We start from the raw sequence: 20,270 nt of genomic DNA on the forward strand, positions 1-20,270 counted from the left end.
CTGGGTATCAAGGTCTCTTTACGATATGAGAGGCTCATGGGGCCTCATTAAAAGCTTCTCATTACCCAGTTAATTGCAGGACTGTGTGTGCACAGAACATGGGCCAGCACCCAGAGCTGTGAACATTTGGTGGGCCGAGGAATAGAAGTGGGAGGGCTGTTTACATGCAAATGGCATAACACATTCATTCCTTCGAGGACCTAGCCTAGACGGCTCCCTCTTCCTCCTCTCCCATCTGCAACAATCTAGAGACAGAAGACCAAGCTGGGCAGGCCAAGGGAGTTGGCTGTGCAAATGAGTTCAAAAGCTGAAGCCTGGTGGCCACAGCTCTGTCAGCCCCTTCCCCCAACACAGCCATCCCCATCCCGAGCCCTGACATCAGGGAAGCAGGGCTTCAGCAAAGGTCCCACCATGAATAATGTCCTTTGATGATGCTGTATCTCACAGAGGATGGCAGGAGTCGAGGCTGGGAGGGGGCTGATCACCCTTGATCTCCGGGATTAGCAAAGACTTGAAAGGGCTGATGCTGACCCAAGCTAGTGAGGTGATGAAGGAGGGAGGCATGAGAAGCCCGAGCAGGAAGCTTCATTTTGCCCACAAATCATATGCAAATGGCACGTAAAGTGTCTGTTGCAGGAATGGAGCTGCTATGGAGCTATTGAGTTTTGTTTTTCTTTGCACATTCCTTTATTTGAGGCACATCTCGGATGCTGTCTCCATAGAGGAGAAAGTACATAAAGTCTGGGTCTGTAGCAGCAGGTACCCGCCTACCCGTCCCCGACCCCACTGTAGTATGTATGTATGTATGTATGTGTGTATGTATGTATGTTCAGTTGCACCAAGGTGAGACGTTAAATGACCAGTCTCTAGGGGGACATGCTTGTGTGCACAAGACCACACGGGCTTGTCCACCATGTACTCAACTGTGGACTCCCTTGTTATCTTGGGGCTGGACCCTGTGTGACCTGGACAGAGAAGGAAGACAGTTCTCTATCAGCCAGGATGCGCATGAAGAACTAGGAAGAGGCCCCGAGGGCACGGAGGAGCCATGACTGAGCCTGGACTGTGTCAGAGCCGGATTAAGCTGGGAGGCCCAGGAGTGGCTCCTCGGTGTGGGGGAAGTCCAAGACAGCTTGTGCAACCTATACTTTGAGAATGCTGGACGTGCAGAGGCACAAGGCTGGGGCAGGACGGATGGCAAAACCGATTCCCCCGGTGGAAAAGCCAATTCCAGCTCTTTCCATAGGTGGGAAACCCATAGGTAGGAAAATGGAACCCTATAGACTTCAGGACCCTGGGCTCCGGAAGAAAGGAAAGGCAAAGACAGCAGAGAGGAGGCGGGGAAGGGGGGAGGGGGAGCCCCACCCATCCTCGAGCTAGCATCCATCAATATGGTGGAAGAACGGAGGCCCGAGACCTATTTAGCCCTCCCACCCCCACCCCCACCCAGGGAGCTGGCGGCTCCCTCAGCCCTGGGAAAAGAAAAGCAGGATTGGAAGCAGCAGCTGCATTTTCTCCTGAAATTGCTTCTGAAAATGACCAGACACTTCACTGGGAAAGTGACGACAATTTAGGCCCTGGGAGCAGGAGATGAGGCGGAAGAGCGGGGGCGATCGAGCTCAGGTCACCACCCGCTCCCAGCCAGCCAGGAGCAGTCAAGGCTGGAGTTGTCATCTGGGGAGTGGGAGGCTAGCCCGAGCCCCGAGTTACCTGTCCTCCAGCCCCAGCCCTGACAGGACAGGCTTTAGCTTCTGTCTGCCCAGGGCCCATTGTAGCCCAGAGCTGGGGGCTTGGGCTGAGAGAGAGAGAGAGAGAGAGAGAGAGAGAGAGAGAGAGAGAGATTAATCTGCAGGCAGGAAGGGTAGTTAATCAGGTCTCCCTGCCAGCATGATTACTTGGACCCGTGAGCCGCCTACCGATGGAGGCTGTGAGGGACCCAGCCTCAGAGCTTAGTGGAGGAGGCAGGGAGGGTGGAGGTGGTGACAGGAGGAGGAGGAGGAGGAGACACCCAGAGACAGGAACAATGGCAGCCCTCCCTAATCTCTCCCAGGGTACAGATCTAAATTTCATGGCTATACACAGCATGTTCCCCAAAGACAGAACAGGGTAGTGAGACAAGACCGTCTCTGAGGACAGGAAGATGAAGGACAGCGGGAAAAGGTACAAGAGATACCACAGATTAACGAGGACAAAGCCCACACAGACTGAGACAGTGAGGTGGCGTGGCACAGTCCGAGACCGACACAGAAAATGAAGGAGGACAAGAGGAAAGGGGTCAGTCTGAGAGACCAGCATGTCTGAGTCAGGGAGTCTGCCCCTGCCGGGGACTCCAGCTATGGAACAGTGACCGGCAGCAGCTTGGCATCTCAGAGGCATGGAGAGGAAGAGGGTTCCTGGGAGGCGAGTGTGATACAGCCCATCTCTGGGGTGGAGGGTGACAGAGACCCCGGGAGCAGGGTCCTGGCACACCCCAGTTCCCCTCAGCTTGCATGAACCCTGCAGCCTTAGGCTTCCTTTTCAGGCTACATCTCCGAGGAGCCTAGTCTCCAAGACAGGCATCCTCAAGTCTTCCCTCCAGGGACACACTTAATGAACCAGCTCATTGGCCACCTGCGACCTGAGCCCTATCCTGGACTCCTACACCCCCACCCCAGTCTCTCTAAACTCTGCCAGAGCTCAGCCGGTCAAGGAGGCCAGAGACAATTCCCCTTCTTTCCTTTTTGTCTGCACTATCTGGTTCCCAGGAGCCTAAGGGACACACGGCCTGGGGGAGTGGGGGTGGAGGGTCCAAGGATAACTGGGTGAAAATCAAGCAGTCGAGTAAATAAGTAAGCATACACAACCGGGCAAGGACGTAAGTAAACATGGACCGGCCAACGCTGCCCACACCTTTCTGAACCACATGATTTATTGGTGGGCAAATGGGCTGAAGCTGGGCGGATGCTACATTTGGAAAAGGATTCTGGGAAGGTCCAAGGGAACAGAAAGGCCATCTTCAAAGATCCTTCAGCTCTAAGCGCCACTTCATGACCAGGAGAGCTAGACAAAAGTTCTGGTCCAGAGGAAGAAGCTGCGTCTCCAGGAGGCCCCAACCTCCTCACGGCACAGTCACCTCCATGGAATGACTCCCCTTCTTCTTACAAATCAACTTGCCATTCCTGCTCCCCTCAGGGCCCTGGATAACCTTCACAGCCACACTGCTGTCCTTGAACCTCACTGAGAACCTGGAGGGAGAAGAGACAGAGAAACCGGAGCTGGGGCCTCGTTCTCTCACCAGATGACTTTCCTCTCCCTGGAGCAAGCAGACAGACAGTACACCCCCACCCATCCGATGACTCAAGACCCGAGAGCACTTGGTGCACAGAGTCCAGTGGTGAGGGGAGGGAGGTGTGGTCAACTCTAAGAAAAACCTCCGAGCCCTGCCCTGACACAGACTGTTTCACTTTCTGATTACACGAATTTCCCGGTCACCATGACCAGGAAGTCCGGTCATCTGCCCCAGGCTGTCCCTCATCACCAGCTCATGGCCTTACTTCTCAGTCACAGTGACAGAGAGCTGCCTCTGTGTAGCCTCCAGCACGGCTTGGTACATCTTTGCCAGCAGTTCAACCACATGGTCACTGACCAGCAGGATGTCCCCCTTGTAGTCTGCCGATGACGTCTGAGGAATAGTAGAGATTAATTTTTCCCCCCCTCGGGAGCAGCCACAGTGATACCCAGTCCACCCCGGTCCCAGGGTCCCCACTCCAGAGACCTCACTCAGGTGCAAGCTGAAGAGCCCATCCTGAAGGCTGGTGACTGACACCCCAGCCACATTCTCCAGGCCAATCACAATTTGGGCCTGGGACTTCTTGGCATCGGTAAGAATCACATGGCCCTTGGTGAGGAGGAGAATCCGGGCAGATGTCTAGAGAGGACACAGAGAATGGTGAGGACTGGCATCGTCGCCCACCCCCTCCACTGGACGGAGGAGCATGCGCAGCTGGCCCCGGGCCCCTTCCCACCGTGGGGCGCAGCGGCTCTTCACCTTGCCATTGCCTCGGTTGACCTTCCTCACGGTGTCCGCCACCAGGACAGGCCCTTCCTCCTTGCCCTTCAGTCTCTGCAGCTTGGGGTTTCCCTGCAGCCCGATGTAATCACCGCGGAATGGAATCGGGACGCTAGCGACACATGAGAGGCAGGAGTGAGAACGAGACCCCGCTCACCTCCGAGTGCCATGTTCATCTTGTGTCAGTGATCCAGCCACACGGTCCGGGACCAACCCCATCGACACCACAGGGTCCCCTCCCCACCCCTGCGGGGTCAGGGACGTTAAGGGGGACACAGACAGGTGTCTCCAGTCCTCCTAGGCATCTCTGATGCAGGCTCAAGCTTGAGAGGCGCTGGGTGACAGAAATGGCTGCAGCATTGGCAGGCCCTCACCTCTGAGGGTAGGAAGCCTTCTTGCCCTTGAAGAGTTCACTGGCGCAAAGCTTTTCCCTCAAGATCTGCACCTGCCTCGGGGACAGCTGATCACGGAACTTCTTGCACTACAAGGAAGAGGAGAACGCTGGATCGTGGGGGTGGAAGGCAAGGGGGCCAGAGGGGCAATGGCAGAGACTGGACACAGGAAGGGGCCCGGAGGACTAATGAGGGAGACAGAAACTGAGGGGTGATGAAGAGAAAGCGGACACCAGCAAATCCAAGCCCCGTGAGAGCACAATGCCCAGCACACAGGCCCAGGCTTAGCCTACACGGGCAGCATCCTGAAGCACTTCCTGAATGAAAGAACGGATCACACTATGATGTGAAGGAAGTCAGTCGGACACAGAAAGGACAAATATTGTGTGGTTGCCACTTACAAGAGTCTCCTACAAAAGCGAAAGTCATCGAAACAGAAAGTAGACTACTGGTTATGGGGGAGGGGGGAACAGGGCAGGGCTAGAGGGCAAAGAGCAGAAGCATGAAGATGGCTGGTGGAGACGGCCTTGTGACAACTTGAATGTACTTATTGCCGGAACTCCACACTCAGAAATGGGAACGTAACAGATGCTACTTATGTATATTTTACCACAGTAAAGAAAAAGGAAACCAGGAGGAAAATCAGGGGCGGGGAGGGGTATCACAACGGAGAAGGGAGGTGCCCGACCTCACCTTCCACTGGCAGAAGAGGCGCCGCAGCTCCTGATTGGCTGTGTTGAAGCATCGGTAAGGGGCAGCTGGCCATGTGTTGTCCAAGACTTTGGTGGATGGCAAATTCTTCCTCAGATCCAAGAGAAATTTCTGTGCCTGCGGTGAAAGTGGAGTGTTAGCAACGGAATCATGAGAGGAGCCACATTCAGGCAGGTAGATTCATACCCAGGTCCTGCCACTCAGAGGAAAGCCATCCCCTCGTGAGAAGCAAGAGCAGAGCTGAAGAGGTGGGACAGAATTGTCTCTTGGGTCTCTGCCCCTGTGCACTGTGCTTTGGGGCAGAAAGGTAAGGACAGAAATGGAAAGCAGAGGGACATGAGGACCTGACACCCAGGGCAGTGAGGCGGGGTGATTCCACAGCAAAGCTAGTCTCTATGTATCGTTCCCCCGGCTTTCTCATCTCTCGGGTCACAGTGACCTACAGCTGGGATCATCGTCTGTGTTGGTTATTGGATAAACACCAAATCTGCCCCCTCTCTACTCAACAGTGCCTAACACCTCAGTCTGCCAGGAAGGTTCCTGTCACAGTCCTTCTTTGTGCTCTCAGGGACAATGGCACTCAGCCTACTTCTTGCTGACCTCCCCCCCACCCCCCGGGATTCTGCCGGTGTGTGAGCTGCAGCTGGAAGCCCACACACACACACACTCCAGCATCTCCCACATGAGCCTTCCAGCCAGTGCGGGGTTGCCCAGTGCTTACTTTTTCTAGCTCTCCAGAGTCTAAGCCTGCCTAGAGCCACGGGCTGCCAGAACTTCTGTTAGACGGACAATCTCAGGCAGTGGCTGGCAGCTCAGAAACCAAATGCTTTACATTCCAGCTCTACCATTTATCAGCCACAGGGCCTGAGGCGAACTACTCAGCCTCCCTAAGTCTTAGCTTGTTTTATTTTGTTTTTATGAGATAGGATCTCACTATGGAGCTCTGGATGAACTGGCACTTGCTATGTAGACCAGGCTGATCTCCAACTCACAGAGATTTGCCTGCCTCTACCTCCCAAATGGAGTTAAAGGCGCACGCCACCACACCTGGCCTGAGTCTTAGTTTTTTAACCTGTCAAGTTAAAAGGGGAAAGCAGAGGGCCTGCGTAACAGGGCTGTTAGAAGCCCTGGCGTTAAGCATGGGAAGAGCATAGCATATTGCCTGTGTTCAAAGGCAATGGCACTGGATTAAAGGCCGCGGCAAAGTGCCAGAAGCATTGGGAGAACCAGTGACCCAGGATTCTTAGGGTGTGATTTATTGAACCACACAGCTCCTGGGGTGATGTTCAGCAGCTGCCTGACAAAGTCCAGGTGAAAGGAAAGTTGAAAGAAGGAACTGTCAGGAGATAAGCGCTAAATCGGATCGAAGAGCTCAGGTGTCCAGCGAGGAGGCGGTGGAACCAGCCCAGCAGGCCAGGCTAGCGCGGGGCCAGGGAGGAACAGGGAAGAAGGGCAGAGGATGCCACAGGCCTCCTCTGCCTCCTCCTCCTCCTCCTCCTCCTCCTCTTCAGAACTCCCACCCTCCCCGGTCAAACAGCCCAGGCTTTAGGAGGACAGAGTACCAAATGAAGGCACTTCATGCCCAACTGAGCACACTTGGTGAGGGGCCGAAAAACTAACAAAGGCAGTTGCCTAAGATCAGCTACACATTCTTGCAGCCCTCAGGCTAAGGCCCCTACGTTCCCATCTTGTCTGGCCTTTCCCCAAGGCTTCACTGGGGTACTGTTTCCTCTGTGGCTTTGGCAATATCCTCTGGGAAGCGCCACCTCTATCTAACAGACATCCTGCTGGAAGCCATCCACAGCTGGAGGCATCCTCTGTCAGATCCTTCCAGAGATGTCCCTCCTTATTTGCCTGTGGGTTCCGGGGAGATAGGAGGGAGATGTTATCCTTTCACCTCAAAATGGATCTTGGAGTTCAGGCTGGTTAATCCTGTGTCCTCATCATGCACTTCCATAAGAAGGCTCCCCCTCCCCTTGCCCTGCCCCCACCCCCGCCCCAGCCTGTCTGTCCCCAGGTCTATGCATCCACAGCTCAGGTGAGAATACCAGGACTCTTCATGGGCACAGGATACAAACAGCATCTACCTGAGCCAAGTGATGTCTAATGTGGCTCCGGCCACAGACACCAGAGCCTGCTCCGTCTCAAGGGGAAGCTTGGAGTCAACCCCCCTTCCCCGCCCCATCCTCTCCCAAGACTGTCCCAACTCCTCCGCCTACACCTTACCCCGACACTTACTATACTCTTATAGATAAAATTCGCCAAGGTTAGGGCAGCGCCTGACCGGAAGTATTTTCGATAATTCTTGCGGGCCTAGAAGGGATGTGTAAGGAAGACGTCAGCAGTGAGACAGAGTCTAGAAGAAGTTCCGCTATTTTTTTTTTTCCAACCAAAGTACAGAGTCAGAAAAACAGATAAATAAACAAATGAAGGGCTAAGATTATAACAGGAAAAAATGATTAGAAGTCACCAACAGATAAAGGCAGAAACACACCCAGACCCGTACACCGTTGCCCGGCTGCACATCCACAGCCAGACAGGCCGGAGCAGGATGGTGGTCTCAGTGTCACAGCATGACCATAACCCAAAGACCTGTCTGCCCTTCATACCTTCCACCCTCTCACGAAAGCCTGGATCAGCAGGGCTGATGCCTTTATCTTCCCGTAGTGCTTCTTTTGCTGTAGGAAACAGGGCACTGTTAGAAAAAGCCACACCCTAAACCACGCACCCCTGCAGCAGGAGTGACAAGGGTGGTGCTTGGGGAGTGACGTGGCACCTTGTTGCCCCGAAACCAAGCGGCGATGAGGATCTGACTCTTGCGCATCTGTTGGTAGTGGGTCCGACAGCGCCAGCCCCGGTAAACCTTCTGTATGAGGGTGGCCAGCTGCTCAATTCGCAGACGCCTTTGTTCCTCCAGGTAGAAAAGCTGGGGTGGGGGCAAAGAGAGGCTTGCTCTCCCTTGCACTACACCGGACGGAAGCTCCCCAGCCTGCGTCTTACATGATCACCCACCTTTCAGTGTCTACTACAGCCAGGCCAGGCCCCGGGGCAGAAGGTCAAGCACTCAGTTCCCAGGATGGCACCTTCCTCATGGGCCATCCAGTCCTGCACTGGATGCTGTCTTCCCGGCTGGCCTTTTTCTCAGGTGAGCTAGTCACAGCTCCACATTCTAACCCCACCGAATGCAGCCCCCCGACTTTCTGACTCACGGTCTTGGGGCTTCTGATGAAGATCTTTGTCTTCCCATAGGCCAGCTCTTCTGAGGACACAGTCAGGGACTCTAGGACCTTCTCCACACCTTCCCTACAGGGGCAGATGGAAGAGAGAGCTGTAGGTGAGGTACGCCAGGCAGAGTCCTCCTCCACATCTCCCCTATCCCTCTGAAGCCCTGTTGGAGAGAAGCATCAGTTTCCCAAGAACCCATGCGCCCTCTTTAGCAGATTTGCCCAGTCCCTCTCTCCCCATTGGGTCTTACCGGTCTCCCCCATTCCAGTGAGGCCAGGTGCTCCGGCTCAGCAATCGGTACCTTTCGAGGAAAGGCTTATATCCCTGGCGGTGGGCATAGCCAGCCCTCCGCACCCGAACGTTCTCCAGCAACCCCAGGTATCGAGCCTGGACCACAACCAGCTCTGAGGAGAACCTGCCTTGCCTTTGCTGGTCATTGGGCTTTAGGCACCTGGTCAGGAAGTCGGGAAGATGCAGGCTCAGGAGCAGACTCCACACTAGTGACACTGCCCGCGTCCTCGCATGCCTGCTCCCCACAACCCCCTGAGGTGGGAGTTTCAGTAAAAGTGAAAGGAGACCCTTCCCAGTTTCACTCTCCTGATACCACTCTGTCGGCCACAGGATGCTCAGCTAGCTCCTCATCTGCTCCCGTCTCCCGTCGACAAAGAGCCTCTAGAATCCTATTCCAGAGACTCCCCGACACAGACATGTTCTACCAGGCTCGGACCCCACCCCACATGAAGGATGTTCCCCTGTGTGCCCAGCTTTTCACCTGATGTAGTTGGGGTTCTTAGAATACAGGTTCTTCATGAGTATGGCCACCGAATTCTTAAACTGGGCGCCCGCGGTCGGGGGTCGTTTGAGAGAGGCGTCCTTGGGATTACCCTCTGGGAACAAGGACCGAAGGAGGGGGTGCTGGGCCTTCCACATTGTCTGGGATAGGTCTCGGAAGAGCAGGTCATTATTCTTGTCGATGAAGCCAGTCACGTTGTACGTCACCTGCAGAGGAGCAGATGTGGGTTCAGATCCCGTATGTAGCCTTCTTCCAGCACTTGGGATTTTCACTTCCGGACCCGCCTCTGCCTCCGAGTCCCACCACAGCCCTACGACATCACCTTGCCCGCATAGTGGCAGATGCGGAAGCAGCTGAGGCCCATGGTGTGGTCGTACTGGCGCTGGGCATTCTGGGTGACTTTGCTCTCATAGTGACTGTGCTTAGAGAAGAGCTGATTCAGCTTCGCTAGGAAAGTGGAGTCGCTGACCACCCCGGGTCTCAGACACTCCTCGTCCAGCATGGCCAGGATGCCTCGCTGACTCTAGGTCAAGAGAACAAGATCGATGTAAGCTTGCTCTGGTCCTTCAAGATGTCCACATCATCACTGCCATCCCCTCGACCCTCTCTCACAAGTTGGGGAAAGGGAGACAGGGAGACAGGGGAGGGGGATGTTCAGGCAGTCTGGAAGGGAGGTCCCAGAGCTGAGACCACTCACATGCTCGATGAGGTTACAGATGATGCCGTTGTCAAAGTATTCCACCTTTGTCCATGGTATGCCCTGGCAAAGGGAGTCCTCAGTTACAGAAACAGGCCCAGGACATTTCTAAAGGCTCCCTTTAACCCACCCTAAAAGGAACTTTTGAGGGGATGGAGAGATGGCTTGGCGGTTAAGAGCACTGGCTGCTCTTCCAGAGGACCCTGGTTTAATTCCCAGCACCCACATGGCAGCTCACGACTGTCTGTAACTCCAGTTCCAGGGGATCTGACACCTTCACACCAATGCACATAAAATAAACTTTTTTTAAAAAAAGATTTTTTTAAAAAAGTAACTTTAGAAAGGCCTGTCACTCAGAGAGGACCTTGGTTTGACTCAGTTTACAAACCATCCCTCCCAGGTTGGTGAAGAATGTGTGTGTGTTTGTGTGTGTGTGTGTGTGTGTGTGTGTGTGTGTGTGTAGAACCCAGAGCACTTGAAAGAGGAGAGACAAGATCTAGAGACGGTGCAGGCTGGGAGTAGAGAAGGACCCCGTACACGGGGAAGAGGAGGGGCCACAGTGCTTTGACGTGATCAGTACGTCTAGAGAGCGTGAATCAGGGCTGTTACCCAGCAACAAAGTCAAACCGTGATGCATCTCCAAAGATCTACCCCTGTGGTTTTATTCAATGGTGCTCACCGCACACTTGCTAGAACAAGGCTGCTCCTTCCCTGCGCTGTTTCCAACTCAGCATGTCTGGGGTGCACCCAGGAGTTTCCAACCTGCCCCCAGTGGTGGAGTTGCTTCCAGCCCAGGACCCCACTGGTGATCAAAACTGCTGATCCAGGGCTGAGATGTCTCTGTGGATAAACGTGCCTGCTGCCAAGCCTGACACCCTGAGTTCAATCCCCAGGTCCCACATGCTTCACGGACAGAGTCAACTTCTCCAAGCTGTCCACTGACCTCCACACAAAGTCTGTGACACATACATGCCCAACACTCACACAAATAAATAAAATAAAAAATAACCACTCATAAACACCTATTTTTAGAGCATATCATTTTTTAAAGTAAGGACTGCTCTCTGCTTTGAGCTTACAGGAGGCTACGTCATCATCCCTCCCAGCGGCCAGACAACTCAGGCGGGGTCAGACCCAAATGTAGGCTATGGTGCACAGTCTTTCCCTCTTCCCTCACAGCTTCTTAGAGAGAAGAGACTGAAACTAAGTGAAGATGCCTTCCTACTTCTTCCCAAAAATACCTTTCCCAACAGGCTAAATGTAAGATGGCACCTTGTGGTACCACACAGCCACAAAGAGGATTACCTTGCTAAGCAATGATAAGGTACAGAACAGAGTGCATTTACTGGCTTTTATATATGTTTTATATATTTTTTTAAAAAAATCTATTTACATATTTGCATGTAAACAGGTAAAAGACCTTCTGGTCTTTGTGGGGAAGAAAAAATGAGAGTTTAGGGGCAGAGGCGAAAGGAAACTTTTACTCACCTCCTTTAAAAAGTCTTTTGAATTTTGAAATATAGGAATGTCTCATCTTTGAGCATTTAAGTTGTTAAAACAAAAAATCCATGAAACAACTTTTTTAAAGTCTTTGCATTGTAGCGGTGTTGCTGGAAGCCCTGCTGTAGAGACCACAGCTCACAGGGAGCATCTCTGGAAGGTTTAAGGAGTGAGACTCGACGCTCACACTTGGAAGTGGATTGGCTTAACCAGAGAGCTTTTCTAACACCTAGCCATGGGGTTCACACTGAGTCAGAGAAGGGGTGTGGAAACCCGGCTCCACAGGGCACTTCTGGTGAGTAAGTCTAGAACAATGCAGCTCCAACAGCAGACAGCAACATCACCCAGTGCCCCGGGGAAGGCAAAGGATTCTGACCTGTCAGAGAAAGGAGCGGAAAGGGATGTGCAGGGTGCCAAGCCCAGGAGAAATGTCCCTCTCAGTTTGTCTTACAGAGTGCCACGGGCCAAGCAGAGCTGTCCACTCTTATCAGAACTCTCCACACACAAACACCCTTCCATCCATCTGCGCCCTGTCTGAACTGGCCTGGTGTGGAAGGCTGGGGATGTGGAAGATGGGAATCGGACTGTTGGGGAGAGTTGGAAATGCTGAATGCTCAGCTGTGAGAGGGAAACATTTTGTCCTTTATGTTCCCATCTGGGGACAATTAGAAGGAAATTGTGATCAAGAAGAAAGGCGCACATCTGGAAGGGCAGGAGCCTCGGCTTAGGAAGCCCCTTAGCAGGAGGCCGGGCTTACTTCTCTCTTATACTCCTCTTGTTCCTCCTTCAAGGTCAGCTCTATGAACACCTGCTGTAGTTTCTCGTTACAGTAGTTGATCACGAACTGCTCAAAGCTATTGTCCTGTGAGTGAAAGGAAGGTGGCTTACCTCAGACCCGTCCTCCCTCACAGCCCCTCTCTCACCCACGGCCAGCCTGTCCCCCTAAATGGGGAAGCAGGCCGCTGAGGCTGGTTGATGCTCTCTCACCTCCAATATCTCAAATCCGTAGATATCCAGGACCCCCATAACCTTCCTCTTCTCCCCAGTACCCACCTGAAGAGGAGGGAGGGCACACGTGAGGAGTGGGCCCCAGTGCCCACCAGGGGCTAGAGTTAGAGCAGGGACAAACAGAATGCCATGCGCTGGACCAAGCTGGAGAGGAGCTGGGGCATCTACCCTCCTCCTGCATCGACTGGGTACAAGCAGAGGAGGAGGAGGAGGAGGAGGAGGAGGAGGAGGAAGAGGAGGAGGAGGAGGAAGAAAGGGAAGATGCAAATGGATTCGATGGTGGTTCCCACGACATTAAATGCTCTTAGGAGATTGGCTCTGAGCCTTCCTAACGCTGTGACCCTGTAATACAGTTCCTCACGGTGTGCGGGCCTCCAACATTATCTTCATTGCCATTTCATAACTGTAATTTTGCTACTGTTATGAATCATAATGTAGGTATCTGTGCTTTCTAATGGTCCTCGGTGACCCCTTTGAAAGGGTCATTCAACCCCCAAAGGGGCCACGACCCGCAGGTTGGGAGATACTGCACTATAGGGATGGTAGAGAAACGCAGAAGGTACGCACAACGTGGCTTTTATTCAGCCATAAAAAAAAGAATCGAGGGCTGGAGAGATGGCTCAGCGGTTAAGAGCACTGGCTGTTCTTCCAGAGGTCCTGAGTTCAATTCCCAGCAACCACATGGTGGCTCACAACCATCTGTAATCAGATCTGATGCCCTCTTCTGGCCTGCAGTCATAATGCTGTATACATAATAAATAAATAAATCTTTAAAAAAAAAAAAAAAGAATCGAATTATATCATTTGTATTGATGTGAGTGGAACTTCTGAGTCACACAGCAGCCATGTACATTCTGATCTGCAGGCAGGCATTCACAGTTGTGAGTGGCTGTTGCCAAATCGGGAAACTGAGGCTCGGTGTCTTTGTGAAGGTGAGAAACAGGTAAATAGCTGGACCAGACTGCAGACCTCAAACTCCTAGAAGGAAGTGGTCCTTCCTCTTCATGTCCCTCTCTCTTGCATCTCAGAAACCAGAGAAGGGAGCTGGCAGCCAGGGCAGGAAGGTGAAGCAGGCTTTGGGGAAGGGCATCTCTCACCTTGATGCTCTCATTGATGCGATTCACTATCCAGTCAAAGAGGCGGCTGTAAACATTCTTAGCCAGGGCATCCCGAGCATATTGAGCCTGGGGTGTGGGGGGCACGGTCTCATTAATGTGGCAGCCACAGAACAGCCTCAAAGTCAGCTCCTTCAAGAGGGCTCTTACCTGCGTGACATTCAGTACGGTGACCACCTTTTCTTTGGCTGTCTCCATGGTTCTTGAGCACAAAGCCTTCTCTAATTCTACTGAACTCAAACCCATCATCTCCCCAATCTCCCGAACACCTAGAATGACAAAGAAGTACAAGGCGGCTGGAGAGGGACCTTGTCTCAGTGGAGGAAGAGCCGCGATGACTAATGACCCACTTTGGCTGGGGAAGTCACTGCAGTTGACCCAGGAGGAATGAGACACACTGCCTGTACTATCTACTTTCCTATAAGGATCTCCTGAAACAGGCCAGATTGTCCCCAAATCTCAGAAGATTCGGCTAAGGCTCTGACAGTCACAGGTCAAAGCCTAAACATTTTCAGAAGCTCATTCCAAAGAGCTTCAGTAGAGTCATTGGGAAGCCTCTTCGGAGGAGACTGCAGGAGTGGGCTGAGGGCAAGAGCACCAGGTGACATCAGTCACATGGGAGCTGGTCCCAAGGCTGGACTCGGGGTAGGAGATTCCGAGTGGGCCCCAACAAGGCGGTACCAACCTTTCCCATCACTGATGCCGCTTGCTGGTATCCCATTGGCCTGGAACTCATCTGTCAGCTCCACGTTCCCCAGCTTCAGCACCAGCGCGGTCACCTCCAGCACTTGTCTGACTTCATCCTCTGAGAACCCAATCACTGACATTGCACTCTTGGGAAGAAAGCAGGGACCAGCTGAGCTGATGCGTCCAGTCCAATGCCTCCATTCACAAATCCCGGGCTCAGAGGATGGCCTGAGGGCCCCAGTCCGCCCCACTCACCTGCACAGCCCTGAAGTCGGAGGCGTCATCCATACCATCCACTCTGGACACTTCCTTGTTCAGGTAGGTATAGCCACTTGTATCCCGCTCCAGCTTCAGGGCCTCTGGGAGGGCGGGTATGGAAGAAAAGGGTTAGCACGTGCTGTCTGGAATACACCAGCCCGACACCCCACGACCCTTGCCCTGGGTCATATTTTAGGTCCATCCTTGTCTCCTTTGGATGGAGTTAATAGATTTCCATGATGATAAACTAACTTTTAAAGTGGTTTTTAGGGCTTGGGTATTCATACCTGTGAGAGTTCCACAAGAGTCTCACTGATTTTTATTCCAACCCTCTGGGTCTAAACAATGAAAACAATCAAGCAAACCCTCCCTCTCTCCTACTCAGGCAAGAAGGTGAGGGAAGAAGGGAAAACACTCATCTGCCCCGACTCAACGCCCTGGGCTGTGTCTGTCAACACATCCAGTATCTGTGCCTCCTCTGGAAGGTTCTCTCCACTGCTGACAGCTAAGCTGAATGGTTTTCTTGTGTTCCCCTGAGGTAAATAAGACTCTCCCAGTCCACATCATGAGACCTAGGTTTTGATTTTTTTTTTTCCCCAACATCCCCCCAATAAGTGATTTGTGTGTTGGGACTGTATGTTTCATCTCCATATTCTGTGTACCTGGTTGGTAAACAGGATTTTTTTTTTTCATTTTAATAAATGAGTCAAGGAAATGTCTCAAGCTGTTTACCTAAGATAGGAAGAGTTAGGCTGATCATAGACTAGATGCATATCAATATTTTATGCAAATGGTCTGAGAATCAGGGTAGTGAACATCAGACTGGGTTTTAGTAGCAGCTCCCTCTATCACACAGATTCTGAAATAGAAGCTTACTAAGGAAGGGGAACGAGAGAGAATGAGTCAGAAAACTTGGGAATAATGACTCCAGGGGGATTCACCCAGACTCAACTTAAACTAACAGACATGGACCCAGCCAGAACAAAACCCTAGTGCCTGTGAGTCATACGCATTGAACAGCATAAAGGCCATTATGGCAAGAAGTGGGAGGATAAGACCTACGGAGTCTCCAGAACCACAGAGATTTCAAGGAGCAGAAAAAAGCTTTGCAAAAGTCAAGCATAGCATAACAAGGAATCAAAGAGGTGGCTCCCTGGGGGCTAGGAATCCATGGTTCTCACAGCTGGACGGGAGACTGAGGCAAGCTCTCAAGAGCAAAGTCCCACCTGACCCCTCAGGGATGCTCGCTTGGAGCCACCTCTGGCCAGTCCAGTTCTCAGGCTGTTGTGGACTCTCCTCCAGGACAGGAAAGGAGATTCATGCTGTCCACTTCTAAGGCTGTCTGCACAGGCTTACTGGTACCAACCATACCACACCTGCCATCCCTACGAGACTGAGTTCTTTGATGACAGGGCCCATGTCATCCTCAGCTCTACCGCTAAACCCTAACATAATGCTGATTAGGTGTTCAAGAGGTCCTTGATGAATGGATGAATGAAGGAAACTTCTATAGAGCTAAGAAAAGAAAACCAGGGCTGGAGAGATGGCTCAGAGGTTAAGAGCACTGGCTGCTCTTCCAAAGGTCCTGAGTTCAATTCCCAGCAACCACATGGTGGCTCACAACCATCTGTAGTGAGATCTGGTGCCCTCTTCTGGCCTGCAGGGACACATGCAGGTAGAATACTGTATACATAATAAATAAATAAATCTTTAAAAAGAAAAGAAAAGAAAACCAGGGAAGACTGCAGGTGGTGGGGGTCCACACCTTTAATCCCTCAGGCAGGCAGATCTCTGTGAGTTTGAGGCCAGGCTGCTCTACAGAGAGAGTTCCAGGACAGCCAGAGCTACACAGAGAGACCTGGTCTCAAAAAATAAAACAAACAAAAACCAAAAAGAAAGAAAAGAAAAACAGAAACCCTGGGAAGCTCTTAGGTGAGGTGGGTGTACCCGCCCAGGCACTGTCACTAAAGTGCGTGTGTGTGCGTGGAAGTCCTTGAACACTCACTATCCTTGAACACTCACTATCCTGCACACTCACTATCCTGCACACTCACTATCCTGCACACTCACTCACTATCCTGCACACTCACTCACTATCCTGCACACTCACTCACTATCCTGCACACTCACTATCCTGCACACTCACTATCCTGCACACTCACTATCCTTGAACACTCACTATCCTGCACACACACTCACTATCCTGCACACTCACTATCCTGCACACTCACTATCCTGCACACTCACTCACTATCCTGCACACTCACTCACTATCCTGCACACTCACTCACTCTCCTGCCGCTTCTCTGTGTAACTGTCAACAGAACCAGGCAGGGAAAAAAGGCCCATCTCTGGCAATCCTCCAGCACGGGGAGACAACAGAGCAGGCACAGGATTCGCTCTCAGCCGGGAGTCATGAGGCTCTGGGTGGGGATGCGGGCAAGGGGAAATGGGGAGGGGGCTTGAGAGGAAAGCAGGAAGAGGAGCCTAGCGTCCTGGGCACCGGACGAGGTTGGGGCGTTCTGCCACGTGTCCAGGATGAACACGTACTCAGCAGCTGCGCGTCGGCTCCCGCCAGCAGCTGGTAGAAGATGTGGAAGTTCCTTTCTCCTTTGAGCTGCTTTACCACTCGGGACTTCTCCAGCAGATCTGGGAGAGAGTGGGGAGACATCCTCCTCAAGAGTCCAGGAGACAGCACCACACCCCTCTAATTCCGCCCTGAGCCCCTGGTTCCCCAGGGTTGGAGGCGGGCGGGCGGGGGTGGGGCAGAGTTGGCAGGTGGGAGGGGACACATACAGTTTGTGATGACACCGCCGAGGGGGGACCCTTTGAAGTCAAACTCAATATCCATGTATTTTCCCTTCAGAGAGAGACCAGAGGAAGCCTTGGCTCCCCTCACCGCTGTGCGGAGGGGTCTGTGCTGCGGGCTCACCCCCCACTCCTCCTCCCCGGCAGATGCCCTCACTCACAAATCGAGAGGAGTTGTCATTGCGGATGGTCTTGGCATTGCCGAACGCTGTGGAAATGAAGGAAGGGAAGGAGAGGGGCTGCAGCTTCGGAGGGTGGGACTCCGGAGGAGGGAAGTGCTGCGCGGACAGCCCCCCCCCCAGTCTACTAACCATGGTTCTATTTTGGAATAAATGGTGATTTGGGAAGCATGTCTAAGGCGGAGAGACTGGGGGTGGGGGGAGTAGGGACCAGAGTGCTCACCCTCCAGCACCGGGTTCGACTGGAGCAGCTGTTCCTTCACTGAATTCACCTGCTCTCCTTTCCCGCAGACGGCAGCAACATAGGACATCACCAGCTTGCTCGCCTCTGTGCATAGGAAGCTCTGAGTCCCCAGCCACAGCACCCTCGCTCCCACACCCGTAACTACCACAGAGTCCCCTGCCAGGGCACACCCACTTCCATCTCCCTGACTCCGACACCTGCACCACAGCAGTAACAAAAACAGGAAAGATGCTTCAGTGGTTAAGAACACTTACTATGCCAAGTGTGGTGGCGCACGCCTTTAATCCCAGCACCAGGGAGGCAGAGGCAGGCAGATCTCTGTGAGTTTGAGGCCAGCCTGGTCTACAGAGTGAGTTCCAGGACAGGCACCAAAACTACACAGAGAAACCCTGTCTCGAAAAAAACTAAAAAAAAAAAAACCACTTGCTTCTCTCTCTCTCTCTCTCTCTCTCTCTCTCTCTCTCTCTCTCTCTCTCTCTCTCTCTCTCTCTAGCCTTGGCTGTCCTGGATCTCACTCTGTAGACCAGGCTGGCTTCAAATTCACAGAGATCCTCCTGCCTCTGCTTCCCGAGTGCTGGGATTAAAGGCGTGCGCCACCACTGTCCAGTGTTACTTGTTACTCTTGTAGAAGACCTAGGTTGAGTTCTCAGCACCCACATTATGTGGCTCAAAACCACCTGGAACTCCAGTTCCAGAGGATCTGACACCCTCTTCTGGATTCTTCAGGCACCTGCAATATGTGGTGCAAATACACACACACACACACACACTCAACCATACACATAAAATAAACACATCCCTAAAGAAGGAAGAGGAAAAAAAAAAACTGAAGAGGAAGCAGGGGGTTGAGGACAGGGACAGGCCTGTCTTGGAGAGAGGAGACAATTCCAGACTTGAGTCCCTGGTCCCCCCAAGCCAGACGCCACCTCACCTGTCTTCCCAGCTCCACTCTCGCCCGTGATGAGGATACACTGGTCTCGGTCCCGGTCCCTCAGTGACTGGTAGGCCATATTTGCCAAAGCATAGCTTGCAGGAAGGAAGTAGACAATAACGGATGTGAGGCCAGCCCAAGACAGCATCTTTCCATCCACAGCACTAGGTCCGTCCACCCTTCTCACGTGGATGAGATTAGGCCAGAAGTGGCAGGCCTAGGAAGGACTCTTAGGGGAATAAGGATGCTGGAGAACCTCTTTGGGGGAAGGGATGGGGGAATTAAGATACTCCATGGACACCACGCTAGAGCTTTGTCAACCCTCCTCTGGTCCTTTACTCACATGTGGGGCTTCAGCTCATAGAAAGTGTAGTCCCGGTATTTGGCAATGAACTCTGGGCCGTAGATGGGAAGCTGCTGGTAGGGATTCACTGAGATCACCACATTCCCAATGTAGGTCTGGGGTGGGGTGGGGGTTGAAGCAAATGAGGCTGGCGGGAGGAATACCAGAACCCTCTGGGCACCCCACCGCCTGGCACCCATGCCGAGCTCACATAAATTTCCTTGTTTTCATAACGAAGCTGGAGGTTCTTGATCAGAGAGTCCTCGTCCAGGGGTTCCAGGAGGACAAGGTCCTCCACCCCCACGGGGCCTTCCAGGAGAGGCATGTCAGGAGGGTTGAGGATCCTAGGTGTAAACACGGCAAATTGCTGTTGCTTGCTCAGCTTAAGGGCTAAGTCATGGAGGAAGGAGGAGAGGGCAGAAGTCCCTACAAGTGCCCTCTTTTTCCTCTCTGCGGAAGAGCCCTCTAGTCACAAGGGCCTCTGGACTAGCCTGGCCAGCCAGGGAAGTAGAGGGACCCTCTGACCCCTAGGTAGGGGTGGGATGGCCGTTAGATAGGCCCGTTTGCCCACCTGCCTGGGGAAGGGTGGCATCAGTGGGCACTGATATGGGAGCAGAACTGTGCTTAAAGGGCAGGGCTGAAGTGTGACCTGAGCTTCGTTCCTCAGCTGAGCACCCAAAGTATCCTCCCTCCTCAGGGAGTGCTCCCTGGCCACTTGCCCAGTGCTTGTACTCCACCCTATTTCAGGCACCTAATCCCTCCACAATGCCTGTCTCCAGAGGCCTCTCTTCCCTGTCATTACCAGTGAACTTCATTTTTAGATGATGCTGGACAAGGTGATGAGTTCAAGAATACAGATAGTCCTCCACAAAAGATCGAAACTGTCATGTGTCTCTGGCTGTCCCACCTGCCTTGTCTTCAATTGTAAAATCTTCAGATTTTATACCCATTCCTATCATCTTCCGGCATGGACTTTGCCTGCAGACACACCCCATTCTTTAGTAGCTGGTGGGAGTGGACAAGAAGGAGTGCTACAGGAAGGGCTGTGGGCCGGGCTGCACGCAGCAGGCAGGCGGCAGGTGTTTCTGCAGGAAGAAACACGCCCTCTTCATGCAGACTGAGCAGGCGGGTGGCAGAATTAGTACAGTGGTCACTGCTACTCCCGAGCAGGACTCTTAACACATCCCCCATTCTCCTGCTTCTCTGAACCTAGACCAACAGGGATACCATGTGGGGCAAGAAAGGGAGCTGGCCTTCTTTTCCCTCCATTCTGCTTTTCCCAAGCTCCAGTAACTTCCTACATTCCTAGGCTGCAATGTGAACACTGGTAA

At 52.8% G+C, this 20,270-nt stretch overlaps 1 protein-coding gene across 1 annotated transcript; it reads right to left on the reverse strand.

Moving 5' to 3' along the window:
- Positions 1-2,886: 2,886 nt before the first annotated feature.
- Positions 2,887-19,264, reverse strand: Myo1a (myosin IA). The gene is made up of 27 exons (XM_059245197.1): positions 19,151-19,264; positions 18,940-19,055; positions 18,597-18,691; positions 17,645-17,749; positions 17,404-17,450; positions 17,231-17,294; positions 16,985-17,083; positions 14,432-14,535; positions 14,175-14,322; positions 13,640-13,758; positions 13,472-13,558; positions 12,354-12,419; positions 12,124-12,228; positions 9,867-9,929; positions 9,492-9,692; positions 9,149-9,375; positions 8,627-8,827; positions 8,361-8,454; positions 7,928-8,077; positions 7,761-7,829; positions 7,390-7,464; positions 5,134-5,268; positions 4,423-4,529; positions 4,028-4,160; positions 3,755-3,907; positions 3,534-3,661; positions 2,887-3,224 (listed from the first exon to the last, which is right to left on the reverse strand). The coding sequence occupies exons 1-27, from the start codon at positions 19,262-19,264 to the stop codon at positions 3,098-3,100; spliced, it is 3,132 nt and encodes a 1,043-aa protein (XP_059101180.1). The 3' UTR covers positions 2,887-3,097.
- Between the last annotated feature and the right edge of the window lie 1,006 nt (positions 19,265-20,270).

The sequence above is a fragment of the Peromyscus eremicus genome, chromosome 18 (genome assembly GCF_949786415.1).
Source record: "Peromyscus eremicus chromosome 18, PerEre_H2_v1, whole genome shotgun sequence".
Lineage (NCBI taxonomy): Eukaryota > Metazoa > Chordata > Mammalia > Rodentia > Cricetidae > Peromyscus > Peromyscus eremicus.

Excerpts from the sequence above, each read along its gene's own strand:
- Myo1a (XM_059245197.1), bottom strand. The coding sequence starts at position 19,264 with ATGCCTCTCCTGGAAGGCCCCGTGGGGGTGGAGGACCTTGTCCTCCTG. Across the intron at positions 17,295-17,403 it reads ATGACAACTCCTCTCGATTT|GGAAAATACATGGATATTGA; the intron begins GTGAGTGAGGGC and ends CTCTCTCTGAAG. Across the intron at positions 9,376-9,491 it reads TCTGCCACTATGCGGGCAAG|GTGACGTACAACGTGACTGG; the intron begins GTGATGTCGTAG and ends GCTCCTCTGCAG.